General features: G+C 49.9%; 2 protein-coding genes across 2 annotated transcripts in view; both read left to right on the top strand.

Annotated features, from left to right (window-relative positions):
• The window catches only part of LOC123759160 (uncharacterized), a 45,859-nt gene extending 45,425 nt beyond the window's left edge, over positions 1–434 (top strand). Inside the window, exon 16 of the mRNA XM_069324985.1 lies at positions 85–434. Within this exon, the coding sequence (XP_069181086.1) occupies positions 85–356 (272 nt within the window). The 3' untranslated portion in view covers positions 357–434. The remainder of the gene's footprint in view (positions 1–84) is intronic.
• A 2,222-nt stretch (positions 435–2,656) lies between these two features.
• The window catches only part of LOC123759108 (bestrophin-4), a 112,004-nt gene continuing 103,992 nt past the window's right edge, over positions 2,657–10,668 (top strand). The window contains 1 exon segment of the mRNA XM_045743968.2: positions 2,657–4,205. Coding sequence (XP_045599924.1) covers positions 4,027–4,205 — 179 coding nt within the window. The 5' untranslated portion in view covers positions 2,657–4,026.

Raw genomic sequence — 10,668 nt, 5'->3', positions numbered from 1 at the left:
TCTCTCTCTCTCTCTCTCTCTCTCTCTCTCTCTCTCTCTCTCTCTCTCTCTCACTCTCACTCTCACTCTCTCACTCTCCCCCAGGCGGAGACCCTGCTGGAGCTGGAGGCGGAGGCCAGCCCGTGCAAGGTACACCTTCAGGTCGGGGAAGCTGCCTACTACGAGAGGCTTCACTACGCCAGCTTCACCCTCACTGGACCAGCCGCTGTCGCTGTCATGATGCTCTGACGGGGAGGCGGCGGCCACACCTTGAAATAAAGGTGTTCCACTATCATGCTAGCGAGACGGAACCTTGCAAGGAAGATGTTTCCAAGAGCGGAGGCGGACATCCTCGACGGGCACTGATCGAGCAGTGAATACCACACACACACACACGTCATCTCAGGATAATAACGGTCATCATCTATGTTGACCAGACCACACACTAGAAAGTGAAGGGACGACGACGTTTCGGTCCGTCCTGGACCATTCTCAAGTCGATTTGAGAGAATGGTCGCAATCATTCACAATCGACTTGAGAATGGTCCAGGACGGACCGAAAACGTCGTCGTCCCTTCACCTTCTAGTGTGTGGTCTGGTCAACATACTTCAGCCACGTTATTGTGTCTCATCGCCTGCAGTCATGAATCATCAATGTCTCCAGCATCACCAAGCAAGATCCTGTGATATGTAGACATCTTGCTTGAGGTGCAGAGGACGCAAGACGTCACTGTTTTGAGGCATCTTGCCAGGCATCTTACGAGTGAGAAGAGAGAGTTTTATGGTCCATCTTTAGCTTGTATGACTCCGGCCAATGATTAGTCTCACTCTTTATGTTCAATTGTCATAACAAGTTACACTCTTCTCTTACATTCGTCTCTTCTACTCGTCTCATCCACTGGTCTCTTACGCACGTCTCATCCACTGGTCTCTTACGCACGTCTTATCCATTGGTCTCTTACGCACGTCTCATCCACTGATCTCTTACGCACGTCTCATCCACTGGTCTCTTACGTACGTCTCATCCACTGGTCTCTTACGCACGTCTCATCCACTGGTCTCTTACGCACGTCTCATCCACTGGTCTCTTACGCACGTCTCATCCACTGGTCTCTTACGCACGTCTCATCCACTGGTCTCTTACGCACGTCTCATCCACTGGCCTCTTACGCACGTCTCATCCACTGGTCTCTTACGCACGTCTCATCCACTGGTCTCTTACGCACGTCTCATCCACTGGTCTCTTACGCACGTCTCATCCACTGGTCTCTTACGCACGTCTCATCCACTGGTCTCTTACGCACGTCTCATCCACTGGTCTCTTACGCACGTCTCATCCATTGGTCTCTTACGCACGTCTCATCCACTGGTCTCTTACGCACGTCTCATCCACTGGTCTCTTACGCACGTCTCATCCACTGGTCTCTTACGCACGTCTCATCCACTGGCCTCTTACGCACGTCTTTCACAGTGGATGAGACGTACGTAAGAGACCAGTGGATCTGGTCTCTGGTCTCAGAAGGATCAGCGTTCGTGTGAAAGCTGATCATCGAATTATCGTAATCTTGTACAAATTGGCAACATGGAGCACCCCCATATTTCATAGTTTTTCTGTGCCTTGTATCTACACAATCTGTTTAAATCAGTACTGTATTAAGTTTAGGTATTACTCAAGTTACAAGTCTAAGATGCAACCACAATGCAACTTGAGAGTATCATTACACTAGTTGTCTTAGCCTATTTACCTGTGTACATTGCCTATTTACAACAATAATTTACTTCTTGGAACCGTATGTAAATTTTCTTTCATGCTCTCTACGGTCTCTTTATCGAGATAAGATAAAGAAATGATGAGACGAAGCCAAATAAATTAAGAAATTGGATTAGCTGATATTGTAGCTAATTGATGCAATGCATTATTTTATTAACACATTTGCTTGTAAGCATCAACTTCGGGTAATATAGGGACAGGGAGTTATCTGGGAAAGCGCCAAGTCATTACGACTATATAGCACTGGGAAGGGGTCAGGATAAGGAATAGGGATGGGACGGGAAGGGGGGGAGGGGGGGGGGAGAATGGTGTCCAAACACATGGACGGCCGGAGATTGAACGCCGACCTGCATGAAGCGAGACCGTCGCTCTACCGTCCATTCGGGCGATATGTTGACCAAACCCCACACTACAAAGTGAAGGGACGACGACATTTTCGGTCCGTCCTGGACCATTTTCAAGTCGATTGTGTGACTTGAGAATCAGAGAGTTATCAGGTGGCACAAGTCAATTCACTTTCTAGTGTGTGGTTTGGTCAACATATGACTGCCACGCTATTGTGACTCCTCGTCTGCATTCGGGTGATATAATATTCACACATCTTGTAGACACTGGGGTGCCGGTACGCGGGAATCTGGTGTGCTGTGTTTGGCAGCTCTCGGGGCGGTTCTCACCTGTGTATAGAGATGAGCTGATCTTACCTGGCACAGGCCGTGGGAGCAGGCTCACACCAGCGTGTGTACACCTCGAGCAGCTGTGGGGAAGCCCCACAGGGCTGCCTTGAGAGGTAACTTAGCCTGAGTGCTGTGGGTTCGTATCCCACTAGTGTCCAACCTCTCAGACACGACAATATAGGAAGGCACTGATATCTTTTATTGTGGCCACAGCGTTTTCTGTTTTTTTAGCTAGCATCGTGGACGGTTGTTTAGGAGATAAATCTCACTCTCCTCAGAAGTCAGTTATCTGATGCGAAGCTCATATTTATTTTTCAAGTTGATGTGTGTTCCCGGCGGAGTCATTAGCCTGGAGGCAGTTATCAGGTGGCACTCAGCCAGAGAGGCAAAGACCCAGATGCCAATCCAGCTGTCACGCTTGTGTCAGGCATGAGAAGAGCAAGGGCGGCCGTGTTGTGACAAGTGACAACTGTCATTGTGCACGTCCAGGAAGACGCTGATTGACAGATGATGCTAAGGCAGCGGCCGCCGCCCGACCTGCGTTGACCTCCTCCTGCGTGTGGCTGGCTATGGACCCCACACTCACCCCTCACTATCGCAGATTTGTGTGAAACGTGTCCCCTAAAAGTAGCGGGTTAGGTTTGGCATTGTTAGCGAGGCGTCGCAGGAGCTAAACATGGGCCAGGGCCCAGGCGGGCCAGCCAGGCTGCCACGCTAAAATTATACCAGAGCGGAGCCCGGCAGGCAGCGCTGGGAGCACCAGCATCACCAGCCAGTGTGCACCAACCCAGGCCAACCACATCACCAGGCCGACGTAACCTCCGCCCCACCAGGGATCACCATCCCTGCAGCCTGACGTCACTCCCCCTGGCCTCTATGGCCGCCCGCACGCCCCCCGACGCCCACCACCACACGTGAACAAGGTGGTAGTCGCTGCCGCCGCCCGCGCTGCGCCGCCCTCCACTATTATCACACACACCTTGCTGGAGATTAATAACCGGGTAAACACCACGGGCAGGTGCGGAAGGCTTGCCTCGGACTGCCAAAGAGTGGGGGTCACACCCCCCCCCACCCCTAGGCCACCCGAACACGGGAGGGGGGACTGGCCGACGTAGCCCACACCGACCTGGCTACAGTCGTCGGCGATCTGTGACTTCGTTACCCGACCCGTCCAGCTTCCTCACGTGTGAACGCGTTCGGCCACATCCAGAAAACAGTGATTGTGCATTTCAGTGAATTTTCCGGACCAGTGGTGTTTGTGATAGATGTAATACACTGCAGGGGTTGAGGGTTAGGGAGGGGGGGGGGGGGGTTGCGGGTGTGTAGTGGTGTAGGATGCCGGGGCCCGACAGCAGGTGTGTGACTGTTGCAGTGGTGTTGACCTGTAGAGGGAACGAAGAGTTTGCGACAGCGTGCGGCTAGCAGGGCCTCGTGTGTGTGTGTGTGTGTGTGTGTGTGTGTGTGTGTGTGTGTGTGTGTGTGTGTGTGTGTGTGTGCGGTGAACAGTGACACCCGCCACACGGGGACCTTCCTGGGGGCCCTACAGTGTGACGCTGGTGGGGAGCGTCCTCCCCGCCTCTGTCAGTGTTTGCCGTAGGAGCCATGACGGTCTCCTATCAGTATGACGTCGCCTCCTCCACCTCCGGCGGCTTCACCCGCCTCCTCTTCAAGTGGAAGGGTTCCCTGTATAAGCTCATATACCGAGAGCTGTTCCTCTTCTGCCTGGGATACGCCTGCATGAGCTGCATCTACAGGTTCGTCTTCACTGAGCCGCAGAAGAGGTAAAGTACCCCGGGTGCTGTGCATGGCTATAGCCTGTCTTGTGGCCCCTTCCAGTCTTCATAGCCAGCCACCTGTAAGCCTGACCTCGCAAAAATCAACGGAACATCCCTTACTTACGCACACTAGCATCTCCTTTATTATTATTTTTTTTTACCGTGAATGTTTGTCTTTGCAAACTCTTCTCTCATTACCCTGCCACACAGCTTGCCTTCCTCACTATCTGCAGACCAGCAACACATCTCTCTTATCACGGTGTTTAATGACCCAATTTCGCGGGCTCTACATCATGTGTCACTCTGCTGGCCAGTCCTCAACCTAAGCACCTGTTTACCATCTCACACCAACACACACACACACACACACACACACACACACACACACACACACACACACACACACACACACACACACACACGAGGCACGAGGCAGAAACAAATGGGCAAAGTTTCTTTCACCCTAAGTGCCCCTGTTACCTAGTAGTAAATAGGTACCTGGGAGTTAGTCAGCTGTCACGGGCTGCTTCCTGGGGTGTGTGTGTGTGTGTGGTGTGGGAAAGAAAAAAAAAAAAAAAGTAGTTAGTAAACAGTTGATTGACAGTTGAGAGGCGGGCCGAAAGAGCAAAGCTCAACCCCCGCAAAACACAACTAGTAAACACAACTAGTAAACACACACACACACACACTTTCCATCCTACTGGAAACTGCTCCTCGGAGGAGTTCGGCGGGAAGCCTCTTCATCACACAAGTGATCCCTTGTGTTCTCATTACCGAGCATCGAATGCATATCTCCCTGTGTTTTTACCCCCCGCACGCACACACACACACACACACACACACACACACACACACACACACACACACACACACACACAGTGATGTGGTGGAGGCTGACTCCATACACAGTTTCATATGTAAATATGATAGAGCCCAGTAGGCTCAGGAACCTGTACACCAGTTGATTGACAGTTGAGAGGCACAACCAAAGAGCCAGAGCTCAACCCCCGCAAGTACAATTAGGTGAGTAGACACACACACGTGTGTGTGTGTGCGTGTCTGGGGCAGAAGAGGACCCTGTAGTTTCAGAGCGTTATATGACAAAGAGTGCTGGGAAGACGGGACACCGGGCATAGCTCTCATCCTGTAACTACACTTAGGTTATACACTTAGGTAATTACACACACACACACACAGAACTTTTTTAGTGTCAGTGGTTGACAAATGGAATGCATTAGGCAGTGATGTGGTGGAGGCTGACTCCATACACAGTTTCAAGTGTAGATATGATAGAGCCCAGTAGGCTCAGGAACCTGTACACCAGTTGATTGACAGTTGAGAGGCGGGACCAAAGAACCAGAGCTCAACCTCCGCAAGCACAAATAGGTGAGTACACAGTAAAAAGCCACCCCCCCCCCTCTAAACTGGCATTTCACATGACACCACCGCAAGTGAAGAACAGGTACGAGAAGTCACTTGAGGTCATTATGTCACGGACATCACTCACAGTCATAGCAAGCTTTTGAGAGCATAAAGTCTAAGAGTGTGTACCCAGGCTATCTTAAGGCCAGACAGTTCACAAGCCTTTCTTACCAAGGCCACTTTTGGGACCTGCTTACCAACGACAACTTATCAGACGTCCTCGACAAACACAAGAATTAGACGTAAACCTGAGAGTATATTAGACGTTTTCGATGAAGAATGTGGTGTATTAGTCGCCAGTGGTGTGTGTATTAGTGGTCAGTGGTGTGTGTATTAGTGGCCAGTGGTGTGTGTATTAGTGGCCAGTGGTGTGTGTATTAGTGGTCAGTGGTGTATTAGTGACCAGTGGTGTATTAGTGACCAGTGGTGTGTGTATTAGTGGTCAGTGGTGTGTGTATTAGTCGCCAGTGGTGTGTGTATTAGTGGTCAGTGGTGTGTGTATTAGTGGCCAGTGGTGTGTGTATTAGTCGCCAGTGGTGTGTGTATTAGTGGTCAGTGGTGTGTGTATTAGTCGCCAGTGGTGTGTGTATTAGTGGCCAGTGGTGTGTGTATTAGTCGCCAGTGGTGTGTGTATTAGTGGCCAGTGGTGTGTGTATTAGTGGCCAGTGGTGTATTAGTGACCAGTGGTGTGTGTATTAGTGGCCAGTGGTGTGTGTATTAGTGGCCAGTGGTGTGTGTATTAGTCGCCAGTGGTGTGTGTATTAGTCGCCAGTGGTGTGTGTATTAGTGGCCAGTGGTGTATTAGTGACCAGTGGTGTGTGTATTAGTCGCCAGTGGTGTGTGTATTAGTCGCCAGTGGTGTGTGTATTAGTCGCCAGTGGTGTGTGTATTAGTCGCCAGTGGTGTGTGTATTAGTGGCCAGTGGTGTATTAGTGACCAGTGGTGTGTGTATTAGTCGCCAGTGGTGTGTGTATTAGTCGCCAGTGGTGTGTGTATTAGTGGCCAGTGGTGTATTAGTGACCAGTGGTGTGTGTATTAGTCGCCAGTGGTGTGTGTATTAGTGGTCAGTGGTGTGTGTATTAGTCGCCAGTGGTGTGTGTATTAGTCGTCAGTGGTGTGTGTATTAGTCGCCAGTGGTGTGTGTATTAGTGGTCAGTGGTGTGTGTATTAGTCGCCAGTGGTGTGTGTATTAGTCGTCAGTGGTGTGTGTATTAGTCGCCAGTGGTGTGTGTATTAGTGGCCAGTGGTGTGTGTATTAGTCGCCAGTGGTGTGTGTATTAGTGGTCAGTGGTGTGTGTATTAGTGGCCAGTGGTGTGTGTATTAGTCGCCAGTGGTGTGTGTATTAGTGGTCAGTGGTGTGTGTATTAGTCGCCAGTGGTGTGTGTATTAGTGGCCAGTGGTGTGTGTATTAGTCGCCAGTGGTGTGTGTATTAGTGGCCAGTGGTGTGTGTATTAGTGGCCAGTGGTGTATTAGTGACCAGTGGTGTGTGTATTAGTGGCCAGTGGTGTGTGTATTAGTGGCCAGTGGTGTGTGTATTAGTCGCCAGTGGTGTGTGTATTAGTCGCCAGTGGTGTGTGTATTAGTGGCCAGTGGTGTATTAGTGACCAGTGGTGTGTGTATTAGTCGCCAGTGGTGTGTGTATTAGTCGCCAGTGGTGTGTGTATTAGTCGCCAGTGGTGTGTGTATTAGTCGCCAGTGGTGTGTGTATTAGTGGCCAGTGGTGTATTAGTGACCAGTGGTGTGTGTATTAGTCGCCAGTGGTGTGTGTATTAGTCGCCAGTGGTGTGTGTATTAGTGGCCAGTGGTGTATTAGTGACCAGTGGTGTGTGTATTAGTCGCCAGTGGTGTGTGTATTAGTCGTCAGTGGTGTGTGTATTAGTGGTCAGTGGTGTGTGTATTAGTCGCCAGTGGTGTGTGTATTAGTGACCAGTGGTGTGTGTATTAGTGACCAGTGGTGTGTGTATTAGTGACCAGTGGTGTGTGTATTAGTGGCCAGTGGTGTGTGTATTAGTCGCCAGTGGTGTGTGTATTAGTCGTCAGTGGTGTGTGTATTAGTGGTCAGTGGTGTGTGTATTAGTCGCCAGTGGTGTGTGTATTAGTGGCCAGTGGTGTGTGTATTAGTGGCCAGTGGTGTGTGTATTAGTGGCCAGTGGTGTGTGTATTAGTCGCCAGTGGTGTGTGTATTAGTGGTCAGTGGTGTGTGTATTAGTCGCCAGTGGTGTGTGTATTAGTGGCCAGTGGTGTGTGTATTAGTCGTCAGTGGTGTGTGTATTAGTCGCCAGTGGTGTATTAGTGGTCAGTGGTGTGTGTATTAGTGGTCAGTGGTGTGTGTATTAGTGCCCAGTGGTGTGTGTGTATTAGTGGCCAGTGGTGTGTGTATTAGTGGCCAGTGGTGTGTGTATTAGTCGCCAGTGGTGTGTGTATTAGTGGTCAGTGGTGTGTGTATTAGTCGCCAGTGGTGTGTGTATTAGTGGCCAGTGGTGTGTGTATTAGTCGTCAGTGGTGTGTGTATTAGTGGCCAGTGGTGTATTAGTGGTCAGTGGTGTGTGTATTAGTGGCCAGTGGTGTGTGTATTAGTCGCCAGTGGTGTGTGTATTAGTCGTCAGTGGTGTGTGTATTAGTGGTCAGTGGTGTGTGTATTAGTCGCCAGTGGTGTGTGTATTAGTGGTCAGTGGTGTGTGTATTTGTGGCCAGTGGTGTGTGTATTAGTCGTCAGTGGTGTGTGTATTAGTCGCCAGTGGTGTGTGTATTAGTGGTCAGTGGTGTGTGTATTTGTGGCCAGTGGTGTGTGTATTAGTGGCCAGTGGTGTGTGTATTAGTGGTCAGTGGTGTGTGTATTAGTGGTCAGTGGTGTGTGTATTAGTGCCCAGTGGTGTGTGTGTATTAGTGGCCAGTGGTGTGTGTATTAGTGCCCAGTGGTGTGTGTGTATTAGTGGCCAGTGGTGTGTGTATTAGTGGTCAGTGGTGTGTGTGTATTAGTGGTCAGTGGTGTGTGTATTTGTGGCCAGTGGTGTGTGTATTAGTGGCCAGTGATGTGTGTATTAGTGGTCAGTGGTGTGTGTATTAGTGGTCAGTGGTGTGTGTATTAGTGGTCAGTGGTGTGTGTATTAGTGCCCAGTGGTGTGTGTATTAGTGGCCAGTGGTGTGTGTATTAGTGCCCAGTGGTGTGTGTGTATTAGTGGCCAGTGGTGTGTGTATTAGTGGTCAGTGGTGTGTGTATTAGTGGCCAGTGGTGTGTGTATTAGTGGTCAGTGGTGTGTGTATTAGTGGTCAGTGGTGTGTGTATTAGTGGTCAGTGGTGTGTGTATTAGTGCCCAGTGGTGTGTGTGTATTAGTGGCCAGTGGTGTGTGTATTAGTGGTCAGTGGTGTGTGTATTAGTGGTCAGTGGTGTGTGTATTAGTCGCCAGTGGTGTGTGTATTAGTGGTCAGTGGTGTGTGTATTTGTGGCCAGTGGTGTGTGTATTAGTGGCCAGTGGTGTGTGTATTAGTGGTCAGTGGTGTGTGTATTAGTGGTCAGTGGTGTGTGTATTAGTGCCCAGTGGTGTGTGTGTATTAGTGGCCAGTGGTGTGTGTATTAGTGGTCAGTGGTGTGTGTATTTGTGGCCAGTGGTGTGTGTATTAGTCGCCAGTGGTGTGTGTATTAGTCGCCGATGGTGTGTGCATTAGTGACCAGTGGTGTATTAGTGGCCAGTGGTGTGTGTATTAGTCGCCGATGGTGTGTGTATTAGTGACCAGTGGTGTATTAGTGGCCAGTGGTGTGTGTATTAGTCGCCGATGGTGTGTGTATTAGTCGCCAGTGGTGTATTAGTGGTCAGTGGTGTGTGTATTAGTCGCCAGTGGTGTGTGTATTAGTCGCCAGTGGTGTGTGTATTAGTCGCCAGTGGTGTGTGTATTAGTGACCAGTGGTGTGTGTATTAGTGGCAAGTGGTGTGTGTATTAGTCGCCAGTGGTGTGTGTATTAGTCGCCAGTGGTGTGTGTATTAGTCGCCAGTGGTGTGTGTATTAGTGGTCAGTGGTGTGTGTATTAGTGGCAAGTGGTGTGTGTATTAGTCGCCAGTGGTGTATTAGTGGCAAGTGGTGTGTGTATTAGTCGCCAGTGGTGTGTATATTAGTCACCAGTGGTGTGTGTATTAGTCGCCAGTGGTGTGTGTATTAGTGACCAGTGGTGTGTGTATTAGTCGCCAGTGGTGTGTATATTAGTCGCCAGTGGTGTGTGTATCAGTCGCCAGTGGTGTGTGTATTAGTCGCAAGTGGTGTGTGTATTAGTTGCCAGTGGTGTATTAGTCGCCAGTGGTGTGTGTGTATTAGTCTCCAGTGGTGTATTAGTGACCAGTGGTGTGTGTATTAGTCGCCAGTGGTGTGTGTATTAGTCGCCAGTGGTGTGTGTATTAGTCGCCAGTGGTGTGTGTATTAGTCGCAAGTGGTGTGTGTATTAGTTGCCAGTGGTGTATTAGTCGCCAGTGGTGTGTGTGTATTAGTCGCCAGTGGTGTATTAGTGACCAGTGGTGTGTGTATTAGTCGCCAGTGGTGTGTGTGTATTAGTCGCCAGTGGTGTATTAGTCGCCAGTGGTGTGTGTATTAGTGACCAGTGGTGTGTGTATTAGTGACCACTGGTGTGTGTATTAGTGACCAGTGGTGTGTGTATTAGTGACCAGTGGTGTGTGTATTAGTCGCCACTGGTGTGTGTATTAGTGGTCAGTGGTGTGTGTATTAGTCGCCAGTGGTGTGTGTATTAGTCGCCAGGTGTGTGTATTAGTTGCCAGTGGTGTGCGTATTAATGGCCAGTGGTGTGTGTATTAGTCGCTAGTGGTGTGTGTGTATTAGTCGCCAGTGGTGTGTGTATTAGTCGCCAGTGGTGTGTGTATTAGTGGCCAGTGGTGTGTATAAGTCGCCAGTGGTACGTATTAATCGCCAGTGGTATGTATTAATCGCCAGTGGTGCCTGTATTAGTCGCCGGTGGTGTATTAGTGGCCAGTGGTGTGTGTATTAGTGGCCAGTGGTGTGTATTAGTGGCCAGTGGTGTGTATTAGTCACCAGTATTGTG

This window comes from Procambarus clarkii, chromosome 15 (genome assembly GCF_040958095.1).
Source record: "Procambarus clarkii isolate CNS0578487 chromosome 15, FALCON_Pclarkii_2.0, whole genome shotgun sequence".
Taxonomy (NCBI): Eukaryota; Metazoa; Arthropoda; class Malacostraca; order Decapoda; family Cambaridae; genus Procambarus; species Procambarus clarkii.
Note: the sequence above shows the minus strand (reverse complement) of the source record. Positions and strands in the feature narration are given on the sequence as shown.